This window comes from Hemiscyllium ocellatum, chromosome 47 (genome assembly GCF_020745735.1).
Source record: "Hemiscyllium ocellatum isolate sHemOce1 chromosome 47, sHemOce1.pat.X.cur, whole genome shotgun sequence".
NCBI classification, from domain to species: Eukaryota; Metazoa; Chordata; class Chondrichthyes; order Orectolobiformes; family Hemiscylliidae; genus Hemiscyllium; species Hemiscyllium ocellatum.
The window spans coordinates 6342080-6364788 of NC_083447.1; the positions used below are offsets into that span (position 1 = coordinate 6342080).

Below are 22709 nucleotides of genomic sequence, written 5' to 3' on the forward strand. Positions count from 1 at the left end.
TATTTAGGACCTATCCCTGTATGTGCATGTTAGGACCTGTCCCTGTATATGTACGTTAGGACCTGTCTCGTGTGTGTACATTAGTAGCTGTCTCGCTATGTGTATATTAGGACCTGTCCCTGTATCTATACATTAGAACCTGTCTCAGTATGTGTATGTTAGGACCTGTCCCTATATATGTACATTAGGACCTGTCCCTGTATGTGTATGTTAGCAGCTGTCTCTGTGAGTATATTAGGACCTGTCCCTGTATGTATATGATAGGACTTGTTCTTGTATATGTACGTTAGGACCTGTCTCTCTATGTGTATGTTAGGACCTGTCTCTGTAATTGCATGTTAGGAATGCATGAATGTTAAATATTCACCACGTTGTTCAGATGCAGGAACTGTGGAGAATGCTCATTGTGTAATTGCTTGAACTAACTGCCTCGAATTGGCTTACCAATCCTGTGAGGAACGATCGAGCGATTTGGCGTTTCAAATTCTGAGAACTGACTGTGTTGAAATAAAGTTATGACAGGGCTTGGCAAAGATGGATATGGGAAGGATGATACTGTTTCATGGGCCAGAGTTTGGTGGGGCTGGAGTGGACAGGAATCAAGGTGAGGAAAGCCTAAAGTCATTGAGAATGACAATAATAGCATAACACACAGGAGCAGAAATTAGGCCATTCAACCCATCGAGTCTGTTCCACCATTCAATCATGGCTGATATGCTTCTCAACTCCATTCTCCCACTTTCTCTCGGTAACCCTTAATACTCAAGAGGAGAAAGTGAGGTCTGCAGATGCTGGAGATCAGAGCTGAAAATGTGTTGCTGGAAAAGTGCAGCAGGTCAGGCAGCATCCAAGGAGCAGGAGAATCGACGTTTCGGGCATAAGCCCTTCTTCAGGAATGAGGAAAGTGTGATCAGCAGGCTAAGATAAAAGGTAGGGAGGAGGGACTTGGGGGAGGGGCGATGGAGATGTGATAAGTGGAAGGAGGTCAAGGTGAGGGTGATAGGCCGGAGTGGGGTGGGGGCGGAGAGGTCAGGAAGAAGATTGCAGGTTAGGAAGGCGGTGCTGAGTTTGAGGGATTTGACCGAGACAAGGTGGGGGGAGGGGAAATGAGGAAACTGGAGAAATGTAGGTTCATCCCTTGTGGTTGGAGCGTTCCTAGGCGGAAGATGAGGCGCTCTTCCTCTAGCCATCGTGTTGCTATGATCTGGCAGTGGAGGAGGCCAAGAACCTGCATGTCCTTGGCGGAATGGGAGGGGGAGTTGAAGTGTTGAGTCACGGGGTGGTTGGGTTGGTTGGTCCGGGTGTCCCAGAGGTGTTCCCTGAAATGTTCCGCAAGTAGGCGGCCTATCTCCCCAATATAGAGGAGGCCACATCGGGTGCAGCGGATGCAGTAAATGATGTGTATGGAGGTGCAGGTGAGTTTGTGGTGGATATGGAAGGATCCCTTGGGGCCTTGGAGGGAAGTGAGATGGGGAGGTGTGGGCGCAAGTTTTGCATTTCTTGCGGTTGCAGGGGAAGGTGCCGGGAGTGGAGGTTGGGTTGGTGGGGGGTGTGGACCTGACAAGGGAGTCACGGAGGGAGTGGTCTTTTCAGAACGCTGATAGGGGAGGGGAGGGGAATATATCTCTGGTGGTGGGGTCCGTTTGGAGTTGGCGGAAATGACAGCGGATGATACAATGTATGTGGAGGTTGGTGGGGTGGTAGGTGAGGACCAGTGGGGTTCTGTCCTGGTGGCGATTGGAGGGGCGGGGCTCAAGGGCGGAGGAGCGGGAAGTGGAGGGCATTGTCGATCATGTCTGGGGGGAAATTGCGGTCTTTGAAGAAGGAGGCCATTTGGGTTGTACGGTATTGGAACTGGTCCTCCTGGGAGCAGGTGCGGCGGAGCCGAAGGAATTGGGAGTATGGGATGGCGTTTTTACAGGGGGCAGGGTGGGATGAGGTGTAGTCTAGGTAGCTGTGGGAGTCGGTCGGTTTGTAGTAAATGTCCGTGTTGATTCGGTCGCCTGAGACAGAAATGGAGAGGTCTAGGAAGGGGAGGGAGGAGTCTGAGATGGTCCAGGTAAATTTGAGGTCAGGGTGGAAGGTGTTGGTAAAGTGGATGAACTGTTCAACCTCCTCGTGGGAGCAAGAACCTATCTACTTCCATCTTAAATATAATCAATGACCCAGCCTCCACAGCCTTCTGTGACAGTGAATTCCAGAGATTCCAGGAGATAAGTTTCTCCTTATCTCCATTCTAAAAGGTCTTCCGTTAACTCTAAGGCTGTGCCCTCGGGTCCTAGTCTCTCCTACCAATGGAAACATCTTCCCAACATCCACCCTATCCAAGCCATTCAGTATTCTATAAGTTTTAATTAGATCCCCCCTCATCCTTCGAAACTCCATGATCATGGCTGACCTGATCACTTCACATTCCTGTTCATTCCATTAACCTTCCAACCTCCATTTGAGAATCAATCCAATGGTGATCTGGGAATATTTAAGGATTTTGCTTCTCCCTCCATTTGGAGTAAGAGATTTTCAAAGATTGCTTGCCCTCTTTGAGGACACTGCTCAGTCGTAAATGGGCGAGCTCTGAGTTTGAATAAGTGACCCCTTGATCTAGATTCCCCCACAAGAGGGAACACCCTCTTCACATCCGCCCAGTCAGGACCCCCTCAGGATCTTATACATCTCAATAGAGTTGTTTCTTACTCTTCCTATCTCCAGCAGTTACAAACCCAGTCTGTCTAATCCTTTCCTCACAGGACAACTTGCCCATTCAAGGCCCCCTGAGCCCAAGCGTAGGAGATGTCCTTGTGGTAATGGCATGTCTTACAGTCCTTTGAGAAATAACCCAGCAGGAAAAGAGATTAGCTGGTGGTTAACCCCCCAAAGCCTGTCCACCATCTACAAGGCGCAAGCCAGGAGGGTGATGGAATACACCCCACTTGCCCTAGATGGGTGCAGCTCCAACAACCCTCAGGAAACTTGGCACCATCCAGGACAAAGCAGCCCCCTCTTGATTGGCACCACATTCACTCCGTCCCTCAGCAGCAGCAGTGTGTACCATCTACAACTTGCACTGCACCAAGACTCCATACGCAACGCCTTCCAATCACACGAGCACTTCCATCTAGAAGGGCACGGGCAGCAGATACATGGGAACACCACCCCTGTAAGAACCCATCCAAAGCAGCATGGTGGCTCAGTAGTTAGCAATGCTGCCTCACACTGCCAGGGACTTGGGTTCGATTCCAGCCTCAAGCAACTATCTGTGTGGGGTTTGTACATACGCCCTGTGTCTGTGTGCGTTTCCGCCTACAGTCCAAAGCTGTGCAGGTTAGGATGGATCTTTCATGATAAGTTGCCCCATAATGTACAGACTTAGGTGGGTTAGCCATGGGAAATGGGGGGAGTCTGGGTGGGATGCTCTTCGGAGGGTCAATGTGGACTTGATGGGCCAAATGATCTACTTCCACACTGCAGGGATTCTACTCCCTATCTTAATTCATACATTTGTATTTATGGTTAGTTCAATGAGTTGGAATTAAAATGGACCATTCCCTATTCCTTTAACCACACTTGGTCTGATATCTCTCCAAAGCTGGTTTCTTAGGCATCCCCAATGTTCCATTGTCCCAACTTCGGCAGCTATGCCCACTCTGGAATTCCCTCCCTAAACCTCTCTGCCCCTCTGTTTTCTTACTAGCCCTTTGAAAAACCTATTAGTCACCTGTCCTATTATCTACTTACAATGACGTAAACCCTGAGAAATCACTAGCAACATTTCACTATACTAAAAGCTGCTACTGTAATGCAGACTGATGTTGTTAAACCAAAGGTGGTGTCTAATATAATATGTCTGATGGTGGTGTAGGGGTAATGCCTCTTAAACGGTGGTCCAGAGGCCCAGTCTACAGCTCTGGGGGTTGTGAGTTCAAATCTGACTATGGTAGAATCATAGAGATGTACAGCATGGAAACAGACCTTTCGGTCCAACCCGTCCATGCCGACCAGATATCCCAACCCAAACTAGTCCCACCTGCCAGCACCCGGCCCATATCCCTCCAAACCCTTCCTATTCATATACCCATCCAAATGCCTCTTAAATGTTGCAATTGTACCAGCCTCCACCTACTTCCTCTGGCAGCTCATTCCATACACGTACCACTCTCTGTGTGAAAACGTTGCCCCTTAGGTCTCTTTTATATCTTTCCACTCTCACTCTAAACCTATGCCCTCTAGTTCTGGACTCCCCAACCCCAGGAAAACGACTTTGTCTATTTATCCTATCCATGCCCCTCATAATTTTGTATTCCTCTATAAGGTCACCCCGCAGCCTCCGACGCTCCAGGGAAAACAGCCCCAGCCTGGTCAGCCTCTCCCTGTAGCTCAGATCCTCCAACCCTGGCAACATCCTTGTAAATCTTTTCTGAACCCTTTCAAGTTTCACAACATCTTTCCGATAGGAAGGAGACCAGAATTGCACGCAATATTCCAACAGTGGCCTAACCAATGTCCTGTACAGCCGCAACATGACCTCCCAACTCCTGTACTCAATACTCTGACCAATAAAGGAAAGCATACCAAACGCCTTCTTCACTCTCCTAGTTAGTGATGTTGAGTTAAAATTTGGAATTGAGAGGTTATGCTGACCAGGAAACTATCAATTGTCATTTTTATTAAAAATCCATTGAAATCTGCTGTCCTTACCCAGTCTGGGCCTACAAGTGACTCCAGACCCATGCCTGACTCTGAACCACTCTCTGACAAGGCAGGACCCTCAGTTCAGGGGAATATAAATGCCAATTTTGCCAATGACACCCATGAAAGAATGATGAGAAGGTTGGATGGAACAGTCTAATGTTCAGTGACAAAGATGGCTGCAGCTGGAAATGGAGAGAGAGGAGGAAATGCCTGAGGTGTGGCCAAGAACGTTCTTTCAATGGTGTAAGGTAAATACTAAATGTACCCAACCACAGCAATCATCTCATGGAGAGGAAGTTAAGAAAGAATTAGCTAATTGCACAGGGGACTGACCCATGACCTCTAATCGAGCTAATGTGAAACACATTTGGAAGAGGAAGTGGTATCATAGAATCCCTAAAGTGAGGCCATTCTGCCCATCAAGTCCACACTGATCCTCTGAAAAACATTGCACCCAGACCTACCCTGCTACCCTATCCCTGAAACCCTGCATCTCCTATGGCTAGCTCACCTAGCCTGCTCATCCCTGGACACTATGGGACAAATCAGCATGGCCAATCCACCCTAGCCTGCACATCTTTGTACTGTGGGATGCAACTGGAGCACCCGGAGGAAACCCACGCAGAAACGGGGAGAATGACTGACATGTGGGGACAGACTGGATCGACTGGGCTTGTACTCACTGGAATTTTAAAGAATGTAGGGGGGGTGGATCTCGTAGAAATTTATGAAATCCTGGTTGGAATGGACAGGCTAGATGCAGGAAGTATGTTCCAGATGTTGCAGAGGTACAGAACTAGGGATCACAGTCTCGGAATAAGGGTGGGCCATTCAGGACTGAGATGAGGAAGAAGTTTCTCCACTCAGAGAGCTGTGAGCCTGTGGAGTCTCTCCCACAGGAAGCTGTTGGGGGCCAGTTTGTTCAATATATTCAACAGGGAGCTGAACATGGCCCTTGTGGCTAAAGGGATCTGGGGAGAGGGCGGGAATGGGATACCAAGATTGCGTGGTCAGCCACGATCATATCAAGTTCTGGTGCAAATGGCCTACTCCTGCTCTCTAAGTTTCTAATGCACAAACTCCACACAGTAGCACAAGGATGGGATCAAACCCAGATCCCTGGCAGTGTGACGTAGCAGAGCTAACCACTGAGCCACCAAGGTGAATAAATGGCAAATGGACCTACGTTGCAGTTCACTTAGAGTCAGCATTACTGTTCACATTTACACATTACTGTGGCCCAGAGCTGTGGACAGTGATGGCAGAGATTCTAGTTTCTTTCCATCACAGGGTTTCTCTCTTAGCCTTTGCTGGAGGGATTTGCAGATCAAGCCGGGACCCATTGTGAAAGTACCTTCATTGACCTGGTAAGGGACTCAAACCTGGGGCTCCTAGCTCAGAGGTAGGGACACTAATCACTGGGCTATCAGACCTCCTTTGGAAACACAAGAGATTTAATACACAAAATGAAAAATAGAAACTGAATAAATGCCCAGTGACAGTAACATACCGGGATTTTATTTTGCATTTATTTTTACTCATGGAATCAATGGCTAGAACAGCATTTACTGTCCACCCTTTTAGATTAGATTCCCTACAGCGCGGAAACAGGCCCTTCGGCCCAACAAGTCCGCGCCGACCCTCTGAAGAGTAACCCACTCAGACCCATTTCCCTCTGACGAATGCACCTAACACTATGGACAATTTAACATGGCCAATTTACCCTAACCTGCACATCTTTAGACAATGGGAGGAAATCCACGCAGACACAGGGAGAATGTGCAAACTCCACACAGAGCGTCACCTGAGGCTGGAATTGAACCTGGGACCCTACTGCTGTGAGGCAGCAGTGCTAACCACTGAGCCACTGTGCCGCCCCATTCATATGTTCATTAATGGAATATGGGTGGCGTTGGCTGGGCCAGAATTTATTGCCTGTCCCTAATTGCCCCTTAGTAAGCTGGGGGTGCGCTGCCTTCTTGAACCGCTGCAGTCCATGCACTATAGAAAGACTCACCATGGCCTTAGGGAGGGAATCCCAGGTTTCTGACCCAGGGACACTGGAGTTATGGCGATATGTTCCCAAGTCAGGATGGCGAGTGAAGGGGGAACTTGCAGGGGTTGGTGTTCCCATGTATCTGCTGCCCTTGTCCTTCTAGTTGGAAATGGTCATGGGTTTGGAAGGGGCTGCCTGAGGATCTTTGGTGAATTGCTGCAGTGTATCTTGTAGTTGATACACACTGCTGCTACTGAGGGATGGGGAGAGTGAATTTTGTGGATGTAGTGCCAATCAAGTGGGGGCTGCTTTGTCCTGGATGCTGTTGAGCTTCTGGAGTGTTGTTGGAGCTGCCCCCATCCAGGGCAAGTGGGGAGTATTCCATCACCCTCCTGACCTGTGCCTTGTAGCAGGCAGACAGATTTTGGGGAGTCAGGAGGGGAGTTACTCGCTGCAGGGTTGCCATCCTCTGACCTGCTCTTATGCCACTGTGTGTGTGTGGTTGGGATATTCCTTGCCGAATTTCCAGTAATTGATCCCAAATTGTAATTTCCCAACAGTCCGTACATGAGGAGGTGAATAAATCTTATGCATGCAAAGCAAAAGATTTGCATTTCCATAGCACCTTTCCAAAGCACTTTAAAGCCTATTTAAGTTATTGCAGTCATGGCTGTCAAATTGTGCACAGCATGCTCCCAGAAACAACAACAAATGCTGATGACCAACCTTGCACGTTACAAAACCTCCCCAAACCAAATGAGACTACAAGTCGCACCAGGGGATATTAGAGAAAACACTGGGCCAAAAGGGTTAGTTCTTAGGAGCATACCCAGGAAGAGTGAGGGGCGGAGGGTTTAGGGAGGGGGTCTCTGAACATGGGCCCCAGGCAGCTGTAGGCACATTCGCCAATGGTAAAGCGATTAAAATCAGCAGATGCTAAAGACATTGGAATTGGAGGAGCGCAGAGAGGTTGGTAGAGATATCAGAGATGGGGAGGGACACTGCAGAGTTATAGCTTGTTACTTGGAACAACAACATTTCTTTCAAACCACTGAACCAGTCTCGGAAGGAGCTGAAATGAGGAAGAGGGTTTTAAAACTGAGATTGCTTCATCATGACTCAACGTAGGTCTCCAGCATTGAGCAATCTGTTGTGCCCATTAATTTAATCCAAGACTCGTTCTCATAAAAAGCACACACTACACTCCCTGTAAGGTTGAACCCAAGGTGCAGTGCTCAGAATGGAACAGTGTAGTCTAGGCGTGGTCACAACTGGACTTTGCACAGCTGTAGCCTCACTACAGACACTTTGCAATCTCACCCTCCAGTTATTTTACATCAACCTGTTCGGAGATGAAATTACCTTCTCTGGATGCAGCTGAGACCTGAACCTGGTGTCTCCTGCTCCAGGAGTTGGGACACTACTATGACACCCCAAGAGACACCCAATTCTAGTTCTTTAACTATTTTAAGCACAGTGTTTGGGGACATTATTTCACATTCTCTGGAGCAAGTGGGACTTGAACCTGGGTCTCCTGGCTCACATGTAAAGACACAGCATCATTGCATTTTCTATATCCTATTTGATTACTTGTTCACTACACCTTAATGACTTCAGTCTCCAAAATGTCTTTGAGCCTCCACATGTCACTATTTAGAGAATACTTTGATCAATCTGCTTCAGATCCAGGGGACAGATGCATGAATTCAGCATGAAAGAGAAATTGACCATTCGATTAGATTAGATTACTTACAGTATGGAAACAGGCCCTTTGGCCCAACAAGTTCACACCGAACCGCCAAAGCGCAACCCACCCATACCCCTACATTTACCCCTTACCTAACACTACGGGCAACTTAGCATGGCCAATTCACCTGACCCGCACATCTTTTGGACTGTGGGAGGAAACTGGAGCACCCGGAGGAAACCCACACAGACACGGGGAGAACGTGCAAACTCCACACAGTCTGTCGCCTGAGTCGGGAATTGGACCCGGGTCTCAGGCGCTGTGAGGCAGCAGTGCTAACCACTGTGCCACCGTGCCGCCCACTAAGTCAGGTACTGAAATACACAAACACCCTGGAACTTAATAGAATGAAGAAGATTAGGTTTCTCTTTTGTCTGCTATGCTAACTATCCCTGGCGCAAGGTTCCTCATTAGATAGCACCATCACAGGGTTGAGGTGGTTATACCTTGGTCTCTCAAATGAGGAACGCTTTCTAAAATTACAAAGGGATCGCGATCAAATGGCTCAATGGGCTGAAAAATGGTTATTGGCGTTCAGTTTGGATAAATGCAAGGTATTGCATTTTGATACAACAAACATGGGTAATGGTCGGGTCTTGGGTAGTGTTGTAGAACAAAGGGACCTAGGAATTTAGGTACATAATTCCTAGAAGCTTGTGTCACACATTTGTGTGGTGAATTTGTATTGCACAGTTACATTGCACGTTGCTCAAAAACTGCATACATTCATGTAGAACTCTGAGCTCAAAAACTGCATGAATTTATGTAAAACTCTGTTATCTCACTTTTTAGATTAGAATCAATCTAAACATCAGGTCATGGACAGAGAACACAGGGGGCTAACACCTTCAACATATTGTCTAGCTATCACCATTGTTAGCAGCTAACCCGAGAATGCAACTTTAAAAAGAAGGGTTTTGTGATTTACACATGAAGGAAGTGAAACTATCACTGTATTCTAACAGATGAAAGGCTTAACAGACAGTCAATTTTTCAATGTATGATGTCAGTTACATCACACTGTATATTTATACTATAAATTCTGTGTTACGATCGAGCCCTACACAATCACCTGATGAAGGAGCGTCGCTTCGAAAGCTAGTGTGCTTCCAATTAAACCTGTTGGACTATAACCTGGTGTTGTGTGATTTTTAACTGTGTCACACATAGACAGGGTGGTCAAGAGGGCATTTAGCACGCTTGCCTTCATTGCTCAGTCCTTCGAATATAGGAGTTGGGACATAATGTTGAGGTTGTACAGGACATTGGTGAGGCTTCTTCTGGAGTACTGTGTCCAGTTTTGGTCACCCAGTTGGAGGAAGGATATTATTAAGCTGGAGAAGGTTCGGAATAGGCGAACCAGGATGTTGCCGGGTATGAAAGGTTTGAGTTATAGAGAAAGGCTGGATAAGCTGAGACTTTTTTCACTGGAGCACAGGAGGTTGAGAGACGACCTGATAGTGGTTTATAAAATAATGAGGGGCATAGATAGGGCCAGTGGTAGTTGTCTTTTCCCTAGGGTGGGGGATTTCAAGACTAGGGGGCACATTTTTAAGGTGAGAGGACTGAGATTTAAAAAAGGCGTGAGCGGCAAATTTTTTTTAACAAGAAGCGGTTCGTGTGTGGAATGAACTTCCTGAGGAAGTGGTGAATGTGGGTCCTGTACCAATGTTTAAAAGACATTTGGATAAGTACATGTATAGGAAAGGTTTGGAGGGATACGGGCCAGGAGCAGGCAGGAGGGGCTAGTTTAGTTTGAGATTATAGTCAGCATGGACTGGTTGGGCTGAAGGGTCTGTTTCCGTGCTGTATGGCTCTATGACAAGTTCCAGTGCAGAATATCCTTCACAGTCAGAGGTGCGGTTTCTTTTCAATGCAACATTACACTGAGGTCCCACTCAGGTGGGTGCACAGGTAAAAGATGACAAGGTCGATTTTGAAGAGAATTCTCTGTTGACGGCCAATGCTTCTGTGAACATCACCAAGACCCTTGTGCATTTGGTCACAGATCCATAGAGACTGCATTGGTCATTAGAGTCACACAGCACAGAAAAAGACCCTTCGGCCCAAGTCTTCACGATGTCCAATCCCAATCCAGTTTGCACGAGCTGGAGAATATTCAAGAATTGGCAATGACTGTATAGGATTCACAAGAGGAACTACATGCTGAAGGGATTGGTGCATTGATCAGAAAAAGAGGATAAATGAATGGGTAATCCACCTGCCTATTAGGGCAAGCCCTTCACAGTCCTCAATCCTCCAGCAAATTGGATAAATATCTGTGGAAGAAAGTTAAAAATCACACAACACCAGGTTATAGTCCAACAGGTTTAATTGGAAGCACTAGCATTTGGAGCGATGCTCCTTCATCAGGTGGTTGTGCCCGAAAGCTAGTGCTTCCAATTAAACCTGTTGGACTATAACCTGGTGTTGTGTGATTTTTAACATTGCATATCCCAGTCCAACACCGGCATCTCCAAATCATGACCACTGTGGAAGAAAGATTTGCAAGGAAATGGAAAATGAACAGGACTATTGGATGAATTCCTTGAATGAGCTAAATGCTCTTCTTCCGAGCTGTACTCGTTGGAGTTCTTTGTTAAAATACAAACGTGGGAAGCACACATCACCGGCTCAACCAGTATTTATTGCTCGTCCCTAATTGCCCCAGAAGGCAGTTAAGCGTCAACCACATTGCTGTGGGTCTGGAGTCACATGTAGGCCAGATGGGTACACGGATAGGATGGATTTATGGAATATGGACCTTTCAATAAAAATATTTATAAAAAGAAAGGGATATGGGCCAAAATCATTTTGGAATACCTGGCTGGCAGGGACAAGTTGGGTCTGTTTCCATGCTCAGGTAAGAATGGTGGCTCCCTTCCTTAAGGGACATTGATGAACCAGAGGGGATTTTCCTGACAATTGATTCATGGTCATCATTAATTCCAAATTCCTTTCTATTGAATTCAAATTCTACCATTTGCAGGATTTGAACCCAGGTCCCCAGAACATTAGCTGGGTCTCTGGATTAACGCCAATAGGTCATCAGCTCCCATTTTGAATTGGATTCACTGATATAATGGAGGGTACAGCAAGAGTCTACCATGATCATTGGTTGTAGAGGGATTAAGGGTAACAGACAGCATCACCTAAATGCTCCCTTCCAAACCACACACTATCCTGAACTGGAACCATAATCAGCTTTTCCTCCATTGGTGCTGGGTCCAAATTCGGAAACTCCCTCTCTGCCAGAGTTGAGGGTGTCCCGACACCCCTGGACTGCAATGGCATAACTCACCACCAGCTCTAGGGGCAATAAATACTGGCCCAGTCCGTAACCAGTGACTGTGGGGACTGGAATGGTCTTGCACCCACACAACTATGAAAGAGCCATGAATTGGGCAGAGGCTTGAACAAGGGCAATACAGAATCAAAACCTTCCAAATGCAACCGATGGAAGTGCCAACTATTATTACCGACTGGTCCATTTACTCATTCGTTGACCTGGTTTATAAATTCTTAATAAGTCCGATAATCTTGGTCTCAGTTCAGCTGAGCTGCAGGACTGAAATGATTCTGCACAAGAGAGACTGAATTGGTTCAGAAACGAGGAACTCCCATTTGACGGTGATGATTGCATAATCCGGCACATTTCCTGTCTCAGTCAGGATGTGTCTGTACAAAGACCCCCAAAAAACAAAGTTTCTTTCTCCAGTCTAACATTTATAGAATCATACAGCATGGAAACAGACCCTTCGGTCCAACTCGCCCATGCCGACCAGATATCCTAAATTAATCTAGTCCCATTTGCCAGCATTTGGCCCATATCCCTCTAAACCCTTCTTATTCATGTACCCATCCAGGTGCCTTTTAAGTGCTGTAATTGTACCAGCTTCCACCACTTTCTCTGGCAACTCATTCCATACACGCACTACCCTCTGTGTGAAAAAGTTGTCCCTCAGGTCTTTTTTAAAATCTATCCCCTGTTACCTAAACCTATTCCCTCTAGTTTTGAACTCCTCCATCCTAGGAAAAAGAATTTGTCTATTTATCCTAACCATGCCCCATATTTTATAAATTTCTACAAGGTCACCCCCTCAGCCTCCGACGCTCCAAGGAAAACAGCCCCAGCCTATTCAGCCTCTCCCTGTAGCTCCGATCCTCCAACCCTGACAACATCCTTGCAAATCTTTTCTGCATCCTTTGAAATTTAATAACATCCTTCCTACAGTAAGTGACCAAAACTGCATGCAGTATTCCAAAAGTGGCCTAACCAATGTCCTATATGGGTACAACATGACCTCCCAACCCCTATACTCAATGCACTGATCAATGAAAGCAAGTGTTCCAAATGCCTTCTTCACAATCCTGTCTACCTGCAATTCCACTTTCAAGGAAATATGCACCTGTACCCATGGGTCTCTTTGTTCAGTAACACTCTCCAAGGCCTACCATTTACTATGTAAATCCTGCCCTGATTTATCTTACCAAAATGCAACACCTCACATTTAGCTCCATTAAACTCCACCTGCCACCCCTCAGCCCATTGGCCCATCTGATCAAGGTCCAGTTGTACTCTGAGGCAACCTTCTTCGCTGTCCACTATCCCTCCAATTTTGGTGTCATCCGCAAACTTACTAACTATACCTCCTATGTTCATATCTAAACCATATATATTAATGACAAAAAGCAGTAGACCCAACACTGATTTTTGTGGCACTCCACTGGTCACAAGCCTCCAGTCTGAAAAACAACCCTCCACCACCACCCTCTGTTTCCTACCTTCAAGCCAATTTTGTATCCAATTGGCTAGCTCCCCTGGGTCCCATCTGATCTAACCTTACTGACCATGTGGAACCTTATCGAACACTATGCTGAAGTCCATATTTAGCATGTCTACCGCTCAGCCTTCGTCAATCTTCTTTGTCACCTCTTCAAAAACTCAGAGGAGAAAGTGAGGTCTGCAGATGCTGGAGATTAGAGCTGAAAATGTGTTGCTGGAAAAGCACAGCAGGTCAGGCACAGGCAGCATCCAAGGAACGGGAAATTCGACGTTTCGGGCATAGGCCTGATGAAGGGCTTATGCCCGAAAGGTCGAATTTCCTGTTCCTTGGATGCTGCCTGACCTGCTGTGCTTTTCCAGCAACACATTTTCACCTCTTCAAAAACTCAATCAGGTTTGTGAGATACAGTCTCCCAACCATACAAAGCCATGTTGACTATCCCTAATCAGTCATTCCCTTTTCAAATATATGTACATCCTATCTCTCAGAATCCTCTCCAACCACTAAGCTTTTTACACAGTGGGCAGTTCATGTGTGGAATGAATTTCCTGAGGAAGTGGTGTATGTGGGTACAGTTACAACGTTTAAAAGACGCTTAGATAATACATAACGAGGAAAGGTTTGAAGGGACATGGGCCAGGAGCAGGCAGGCGGGACTAGTTTGCGATTATGGTTGGCATGGATTGGTTGGACCAAAGGGTGTGTTTCTGTGCTGTCTGACTCTTATCCAGTTATCCACCACTATGTAAGGCTCACCAATCTATAATTCCCTGATTTTTCTTTCCCACTTTTATTAAATAATGGCACCACATTAGCTAACCTCCAGTTTTCCAGCACCTCAACTATGACTATTAACGAAATAGATATCTCAGCAAGGGGTCCAGCAATCCCTTCCCTAGCTTCCCACAAATTTCTGGGAAACAGCTATTCTGGTGCTGGGGATTTTCTACCTTTATTCATTTTAAGTCCTCCAGCATCTCTTCTTTTGTAATATGGACACTTTTCAAGATATCACTGTTTATTTCTCCATGTTCTCTAGCTGACATGTCCTTCCCCACGGTAAATATTGACATAAAATTCTCGCTTGGTATTTCTGTGGTTCCATACATAGATGGCCTTGTTAATCTTTAAGGGTTTCTATTTTCCCACTAGTTACCCTCTTTTCCTTAACGTATGTTGGATTCTCCTTTACCCTACTTACCAAAGTTATCTCATGTCCCCTTTTTGCCCTCATGATTCCCCTCTTAAGTACACTCCTACTGCCCTTGTACTCCTTTCAGGATTCTCTCCATCCCTGCTGACTATTCCTGACGTATGCCTCCTTCTTTTTCTTGACCAAACCCTCAATTTCCCTCGTCATCCAGCATTCCCTACACCTACCGGCCTTGCCCATCACCCTAAAAGGAACATACTGTTTCTGAACTATAGTTATCTCATTTTTAAAAGCCCCCATTTCCCAACTGTCCCTTTAACTGTGAATACCTCCCCCAACCAACCCTCGAAAGTTTCTGCCAAATGCCAACAAAATTGGCCTTATTTGCAATTTAGAACTTGCAGATCAAATCTACTCTCTTCCATAGCTATTTTAAAACTACTAGAATTATGCTTACTTACGGAAGTGAGGACTGCAGATGCTGGAGATTAGAGTTAAGATTAGAGTGATGCTGGAAAAGTACTGCAGATCAGGCAGCATCCAAGGAACAGGAAATTCCTGATGAAGGGCTTTTGCTTGAAACATCAATTTTCCTACCAATCGGATGCTACCTGACCTGCTGTGCTTTTCCAGCACCACTCTAATCTGGACACTTAGGTTTACTTGCCCCAAGTGTTACCCCACCTCTTTGTTTCTCAACAGAAGGTCAGGTTTTGCTCCTTCTCTAGTAGGTACATCCACAGATTGAATAAGGATGTTTTCCTGAACATATTTAACAAATTCTACCTCATTCAAGCCCTTAACACTATGGCAGTCTTAGTCTATGTTTGGAAAGTTGAAATTGCTTCCCATTACAGTCCTATTTTTCTTACAGATATCTGAAAACTCCTTACATATTTGCTTCTCAACTTCTCATTGACTATTGGGGGAGGGTCTAATAATACAATCCCAAAAAGGTGATCATCCCTTTCTTATTTTTAAGTTTCAACCATATGACTTCACTGGGCAGTTTCCCAAGAATACTTTCCCCCGTGATATTCTCCCTAACCGCTCCCCCTCCTCTCTTGCCTCCCCTTCTATCCTTCCTGTAGCATTTATACCCCTGGAACATTAAGCTGCCAGTCCTGTCCATCCCTGAGCCATGTCTCTGTAATTGCTCTGATATCCCAGTCCCATGTTCCCAACCATGCACTGAGTTCATCTGCCTTATCTATCAGGCCTCTTGCATTGAAGTAAATGCAGTTTAATTTATCAGTCTTACCTCGTTCTCTGCCAAGCTCATGTCTGCATTGACTATTAGACTCGCTCCCCTTATCTACTGTACCAGCCTCAAGACTTTTCTGTCATTATCGCTTTGGTTCCCACTGTCCCTCTTTACTAGTTTAAAGTCTTTCCAAGTAACATTAGCAAATCTCCCCATGAGGATATTGGTTCCTCTTCCAATTCAGACCAAACCCTTCCCTCTTGAACAGGTCATTTCCATCCTTGAAGAAATCCCAATGATCCAAAAATGTGAACCTTTGCCCCTTGTATCAGCTCTTTAGCCACGCATTCATTTGCTCTACCCACCTACTCGCAGTAGCTCTTAGTACAGGGAGTAATCCAGATATTATGACCCTTGAGGACCTATTTTTTCACCTCCCGCTTAGTTTCTTATATTCTTTCTGCAGAATCTCATCCCCCTTACTTATATCATTGCTGCCAATGTGCACAATAACTGCAGATTTTACATAGAAATCCATGCATTTTACATACAGTGTATTAGTATATACAGGGGGGTCACCGAGTGGGAGTGTGTCAGTATTTACAGGGGGCTTCCTGGGGTCGGGAGGGGGGGGGGGGGAAGTGTGTCAGTATTTACAGGCAGTCCCGGGGGGGTGGGGGAATGTGTCAGTATTTACAGGGGGGCCCTGGGGGAAGGGGGCAGTGTGTCAGTATTTACCGGAGGTCCCCAGGGGGAGGGGGGAGTGTGTCAGTATTTACAGGGGAGTCTCCAGGGTGAGGGGGGAGTGTGTCAGTATTTACAGGGGTGTCCCTGGGGGGAGGGGGAGTGCGTCAGTATTTACAGGGGAGGGGGGGAAAGTGTGTCAGTATTTACAGGGGCGTCTCCGGGGTGGGAGTAAGGGGTTGTGTGTCAGTATTTACAGGGAATCCCTGAGGGGGGGGGGGAGAAATGTGTCAGTATTTACAGGGGGGTCCTGGGGGAAGGGGGCAGTGTGTCAGTATTTACAGGGGAGGGGGAGTGGGGGTGTGTCAGTATTTACAGGGGCGTCTCCAGGGTGGGAGTAAGGGGTTGTGTGTCAGTATTTACAGGGAATCCCGGGGGGGGGGGAAATGTGCCAGTATTTACGGGGGGGGGGTCCTGGGGGAAGGGGGCAGTGTGTCAGTATTTACAGAGGTGTCCCGGGGGGAGGGGGGAGTGTGTCAGTATTTACAGGGAATCCCTGGGGAGAGTGTGTCAGTATTTAGACAGAGTGAGAGTCCCCGGGATAACTTTGGGGTTGCTCTGGAGTAGCACAGTGAACCCCGAAAGCTGTTCCCTGACCTCAGTGCCAAACCCCTCCAAGGCAGTGGGGTCTGATCCGCTCTGAATGTGGACAGAAACCCGGGTCTGCTCGCAGCCTTACCGACACAGCTCTGCAAAGACCACCAAATTCAGCTTCTTCTTTTTCTTATCGCTGAGACAGAACCCCACTCGCTTCGCTTTGAGCCACGTCTGCATGTTTTTTTTTAACCCTGTCCACTATCACCCTTCCTCCCCAGGGGAGTGGAGGGAGGGGGGTGGGAGCGGGGAGGTGAGGTGCTGAGACTCTCCCCTGGGAGGCTGGAGCTCCTTCAGTTACGAGAACAGGTCTGAACTGACGGTTCACACTCGCATCCAGGAACCTCTTCACAACAGGTCGCTTCCTCCTCTGTCAATTCTTGGCAAGGCAGAGGTCAAAGTCTGATTTCTTTCCCAGCCCTTCGGTAACTTGCACTCCTCCGCAGGGAAACAGCTCCCAGGAAACACACCTTCACCCCAAATCATGCTCCAACTCCCAGTGCCTACCCCGCCCCCCCCTTTGATCTATTTCTCCCAGAAAATAAATGTTGCCATCTCCAACCCCGCCCCCAATGTTGCAATCTTCCCTGAGTGGGGCGTGGCCTTAAGACACTTGGAGTCATAGAGTTATTCAGCACGGAAACAGACCCTTCGGCCCAACCCATCCAGGTATCCCAAACTAATCTTGTCCCACCTGAATGTGACAATTTGTCTGAATTTATTTATGGGACTTCTCATTGGTTGAGAGGGAGCTGTCTCTCAGACTAACCAATGTCCTGTTCAGCCGCAACATGATCTCCCAACTCCTGTACACAATACTCTGACCAATAAAGGAAAGCATATCAAATGCCTTCTTCACTGTCCTATCTACCTGCGACTCCACTTTCAAGGAGCTATGAACCTGCACTCCAAGGTCTCTTTGTTCAGCAACACTCCCTAGGACTTTACCATTAAGTGTATAAGTCCTGCTAAGATTTGCTTTCCTAAAATGCAGCACCTTGCATTTATCTGAATTAAACTCCATCTGTCACTTCTCAGCACCCTGCCCTTATCCCTCCAAACCCTTCCTGTTCATATACCCATCCAAATACCTCTTAAATGTTGCAATTGTACCAGCCTCCACCACTTTCTCTGGCAGCTCATTCCACACACGCACCACCCTCTGTGTGAAAAAGTTGCCCTTTTCCCTTTCTCCTCGAAACCTAAACCTATGCCCTCTACTATTGAACTCTCCCACTATAGGGGGAAAAGACCTTGTCTATTTACTCCTATCGCTGCTCCTCATGATTTTATAAACCTCTATAAGGTCACCCCCTCAGCCTCTGACACTCCAGGGAAAACATCTCCCTATAGCTAAAACTCTCCAATCCCAGCAACATTCTTGTGAATAGAATCAGAGTCATAGAGATGTACAACACAGACACAGACCCTTTGTCCAACCCAACCATGCTGACCAGATAATCCAATCCAATCTAGTCCCACCTGCCAGCACCAGCCCATATCCCTCCAAACCCTTCCTATTCGTATACCCATCCAGATCCCTTTTAAATGTTGTAATTGTACCAGCCTCCACCACTTCCTCTGGCAGCTCATTTGACACACACCACTCGCTGTGTGAAAAGGTTGTCCCTTAGGTCCCTTTTAAATCTTTCCCCTCTCACCCTAAACTTATGCCCTCCAGTTATGGACTCCCCCAACCCAGGGAAAAGACTTTGTCTATTTATCGTATCCATGCCCCTCACGATTTTATAAACCTCTATAACGTCACCCCTCAGCTTTCGACGGTCCAGGGAAAACAGCCCCAGCCAGTTCAGCTTCTCCCTATAGCTCAAACCCTCCAACCCTGGCAACATCCTTGTCAATCTTCTCTGAACCCTTTCAAGCTTCACAACATCTTTTCTATGGCAGAATTGCAAGTAGTTTTCCAACGGTGGCCTAACCAATGTCCTGTACAGCTGCAACATGGCGTCCCAACTCCTGTACTGAGAGGGCCAGTGCAGACGTGATGGGCTGTATTGGCTTCCTTCAGTACCATAATAATTCTGTGCTCCATCTTTGCTGACCGAATCAATGGATAGTGGAGGCAGGCTCTCCAACTATGGTCATGGCCAGACAATCCCTTTCAATGATCTTCATTGAGGAATAAATATTGCTGAGGGCTAACCTCTTTGAAATAGTCCCACGGGGGGAATCCATTCAGAAGTGCACCATCCCACCTGAATGCATGCCGTCCGATACCCATCGACACCAGTTTTGCTAGGGCTCCTTGATGCCTCACCCGGTCAGTCGTCTTGACTCTCACCTCACCTCCCCACAGTGCAGCGCCAACAAAGGTTCTGCACTGGACTGCTAGCCTAGATTTCTGCCTCAGGGGCTACAATGCAAAGGGCATCACAACAATCCATTGGCGTTGGACAACCAGTGACTGCCAATCATCCTGAAGGGTGGGAGGAGCTACTGAGGACAGGCAGGAGCCTGAGAAATTGGGATTTTTGCAATGGTTGAATGTGACAATTTGTCTGAATTTATTTATGGGACTTCTCATTGGTTGAGAGGGAGCTATCTCTCAGATTAACCAATGTCCTGTACAGCCGCAACATGACCTCCCAACTCCTGTACTCAATACTCTGACCAATAAAGGAAAGCATACCAAGTGCCTTCTTCACTATCCTATCTACCTGCGACTCCACTTTCAAGGAGCTATGAACCTGCACTCCAAGGTCTCTTTGTTCAGCAACACTCCCTAGGACTTTACCATTAAGTGTATAAGTCCTGCTAAGATTTACTTTCCTAAAATGCAGTACCTCGCATTTAGCTGAATTAAACTCCATCTGTCACTTCTCAGCCCATTGGCCCATCTGATCAAGATCCCGTTATAATCTGAGGTCCCTGTCCAATGGTAGTCTAGGACTAAGCCAGGAAGTGCTGTGATAGCTGGTGGTCATAAAGGCAAAGGGATCGGCACCATCACAAGTTTCTGTCTGAGTCACATCCCACCCTGACTTGAAACTACATTGACCAAGGCATCTATAATGGCGGGTTAAGTTGGAGAACATGGCTGAAGAGCTTCTGGGCAGAGGAGATGACCTGGTTTTGAGAACATGGCTGAAGAGGTTCTGGGCATAGGAGATGATTTGAGAATGTGGCTGAAGACCTTCTGGGCAGAGGAGAGATTCCTGAAGAAGGGCTCATGCCCGAAACGTTGATTCTCCTGCTCCTTGGATGCTGCCTGACCTGCTGCGCTTTTCCAGCAACACATTTTCAGCAAGGCATCTATAATGGCAACTCTCACCAACTGCTCGGGCCAAATTTCGGAGAGTTGTCCCACAGACTAGTCAAGCAACAGCCTGATGTCGTCATGCTCAAGGAATCATACCTGACAGACAACATCTCAGTCACCACCATCACCACCCCGGGATAGTTCCTGTCCCCCCAGCCAGGACATACCTAACAGAGGTGGCAGCAAAATGGGATACAGTCGGGAGGGAGTTGTCCTGGGAATCCTCAATATTCACTCTGGAACTCATGAAGTAAGGATATACAGGACCTTGGTGAGGCCTCTTCTGGAGTACTGTGTCCCGTTCCGGTCTCCCTGTTATAGGAAGGATATTATTAAGCTTGAGAGGGCTCAGAAAAGATTTACCAGGATGTTCCTAGGAATGGAGGGTTTGAAATATAGAGTCATAGAGATGTACAGCATGGAAACAGACCCTTTGGTCTAACTTGTCCATGCCGACCAGATATCCCAACCCAATCTAGTCTCACCTGCCAGCACCCGGCCCATATCCCTCCAAACCCTTCCTATTCATATACTCATCCAGATGCCTCTTAAATGTTGTAATTGTACCAGCCTCCACCACATCCTCTGGCAGCTCATTCCATACACGTACCACCCTCTGAGACCCCTTAGGTCTCTTTTATCTCTTTCACCCTCAACTAATGCCCTCTAGTTCTGGACTCCCCCTCCCCAAGGAAAAGACTTTGGCTATTTACCTATCCATGCCTCTCATGATTTTATAAACCTCTACAAGGTCCACCCCTCAGCCTCCGACACTCCAGGGAAAACAGCCCTAGCCTATTCAACCTCTTCCTATAGCTCAAATCCTCCAACCCTGGCAACATCCTTGTAAACCTTTTCTGAACCCTTTCAAGTTTCACAACATCTTTCCAATAGGAAAGAGACCAGAATTGCATGCAATATTCCAACAGTGGCCTAACCAATGTCCTGTACAGCCGCAACATGACCTCCCAACTCCTGTACTCAATACTCTGACCAATAAAGGAAAGCATACCGAACACCCTTCTTCACTATCCTATCTACATGTGACTCCACTTTCAAGGAGCTATGAACCAATGTCTCTTTGTTCAGCAACACTCCCTAGGACCTTACCATTAAGTGTATAAGTCCTGCTAAGATTTTCTTTCCTAAAGTGCAGCACCTCGCATTTATCTGAATTAAACTCCATCTGTCACTTCTCAGCCCATTGGCCCATCTGATCAAGATCCCGTTATAATCTGAGGTAACCCTCTTCGCTGTCCACTACACCTCCAATTTTGGTGTCATCAGCAAACTTGCTAACTATACCTCTTATGCTCACATCTAAATCATTTATATAAATGATGAAAAGTAGTGGACCCAGCACTGATCCTTACGGCACTCCACTGGTCACAGGCCTCCAGTCTGAAGAACAACCCTCCCACCACCACCCTTGATAAAAATAAACTTGAACCTTTTTTAGACCAGAGTGTAGAAGGTTGAGGGGTGACTCTCTGGAGGTTTATAAAATCATGAGGGAGATAGATAAGGTGAATGGCAGATGTCTTTTCCCTAGGGTGGGGGATTTCAAGACTTGGGGGCATATTTTTAAGGTGAGAGGAGAGAGATTTAAAAAAGACATGAGGGGTAACCTTTTTTACAGAGAGGGTGGTTCGTGTGTGGAATGAACTTCCAGAGAAAGTGGTGGCTGCGGGTACAGTTACAAAATTTAAAAGACATTTGGATAAGTTAGTGGATAGGAAAGGTTTGGAGGGATATGGGCTAAGTACAGACAGGTGGGACTGGTTCAATTTGGGATAATGGTCGGCATCGATTGGTTGGACCGAAGATCTGTTTCTGTGCTGTATGACTCTATGAAGTCTCATGGCTTCAGGTTAAACATGGGCAAGGAAACCTCCTGCTGATCACCATGTACCATCCTCCATTGATTGATGGATCAGTGCACTTCCTTATAGACCACTCGGAGGAAACAGATACTGGGTGGGGGAGTTCCATGTCTATGTTGAGCTGGTGGAGTCCTAAAGGACATAGCTGCTAGGCTCGGTCCGTGACACGTGGGGAGAGAACCAACAAGAGGGAAAAACATACTTAACCTCATCTCCACCATGTACCTGTCATGGACAGGTCTATCCACAACAGTATCAGTGGGAGTGACATTATACAGTCCTTATGGAGACTAAGTCCTATTTTCATATTGAGGAGACTCTCCATCACTGTGTTGCTGCATCACCATGCTAAATGGGACAGACTTCAAACAAATCTAACAGTTCAAACCTGTGAGGTGCTGTGGACCATCAGCAACAGAACTGCATTCAATCATGTTCTGTAACCTCATGACTTGGCATATCCTCCACTCTACCATGACCATCAAACCAAGGGCTCAACCCCGGTTCGACGGAGAGTGGAGCACATGCCAGGAGCACAGTTACATTGAAACGTTTCGGGGAAGCTACTACACAGGGCTACTTGCATGCTGGAGAGCATAAGCATCAAGTGATAGACAGATTAGGTGATCCCA

The 22709-nt window shown here is 46.8% G+C and overlaps 1 protein-coding gene across 2 annotated transcripts in view; it reads right to left on the reverse strand.

Annotated features, from left to right (window-relative positions):
• Positions 1 to 17417, reverse strand: part of LOC132836601 (inositol-tetrakisphosphate 1-kinase-like) — a 48740-nt gene extending 31323 nt beyond the window's left edge. Inside the window, exon 1 of one of the 2 annotated variants that reach the window (XM_060855988.1) lies at positions 17000 to 17417. In XM_060855988.1, coding sequence (XP_060711971.1) covers positions 17000 to 17094 — 95 coding nt within the window. In that variant the 5' untranslated portion in view covers positions 17095 to 17417. The remainder of the gene's footprint in view (positions 1 to 16999) is intronic. The other variant, XM_060855989.1, reaches the window with a different exon arrangement.
• Positions 17418 to 22709: the final 5292 nt, after the last annotated feature.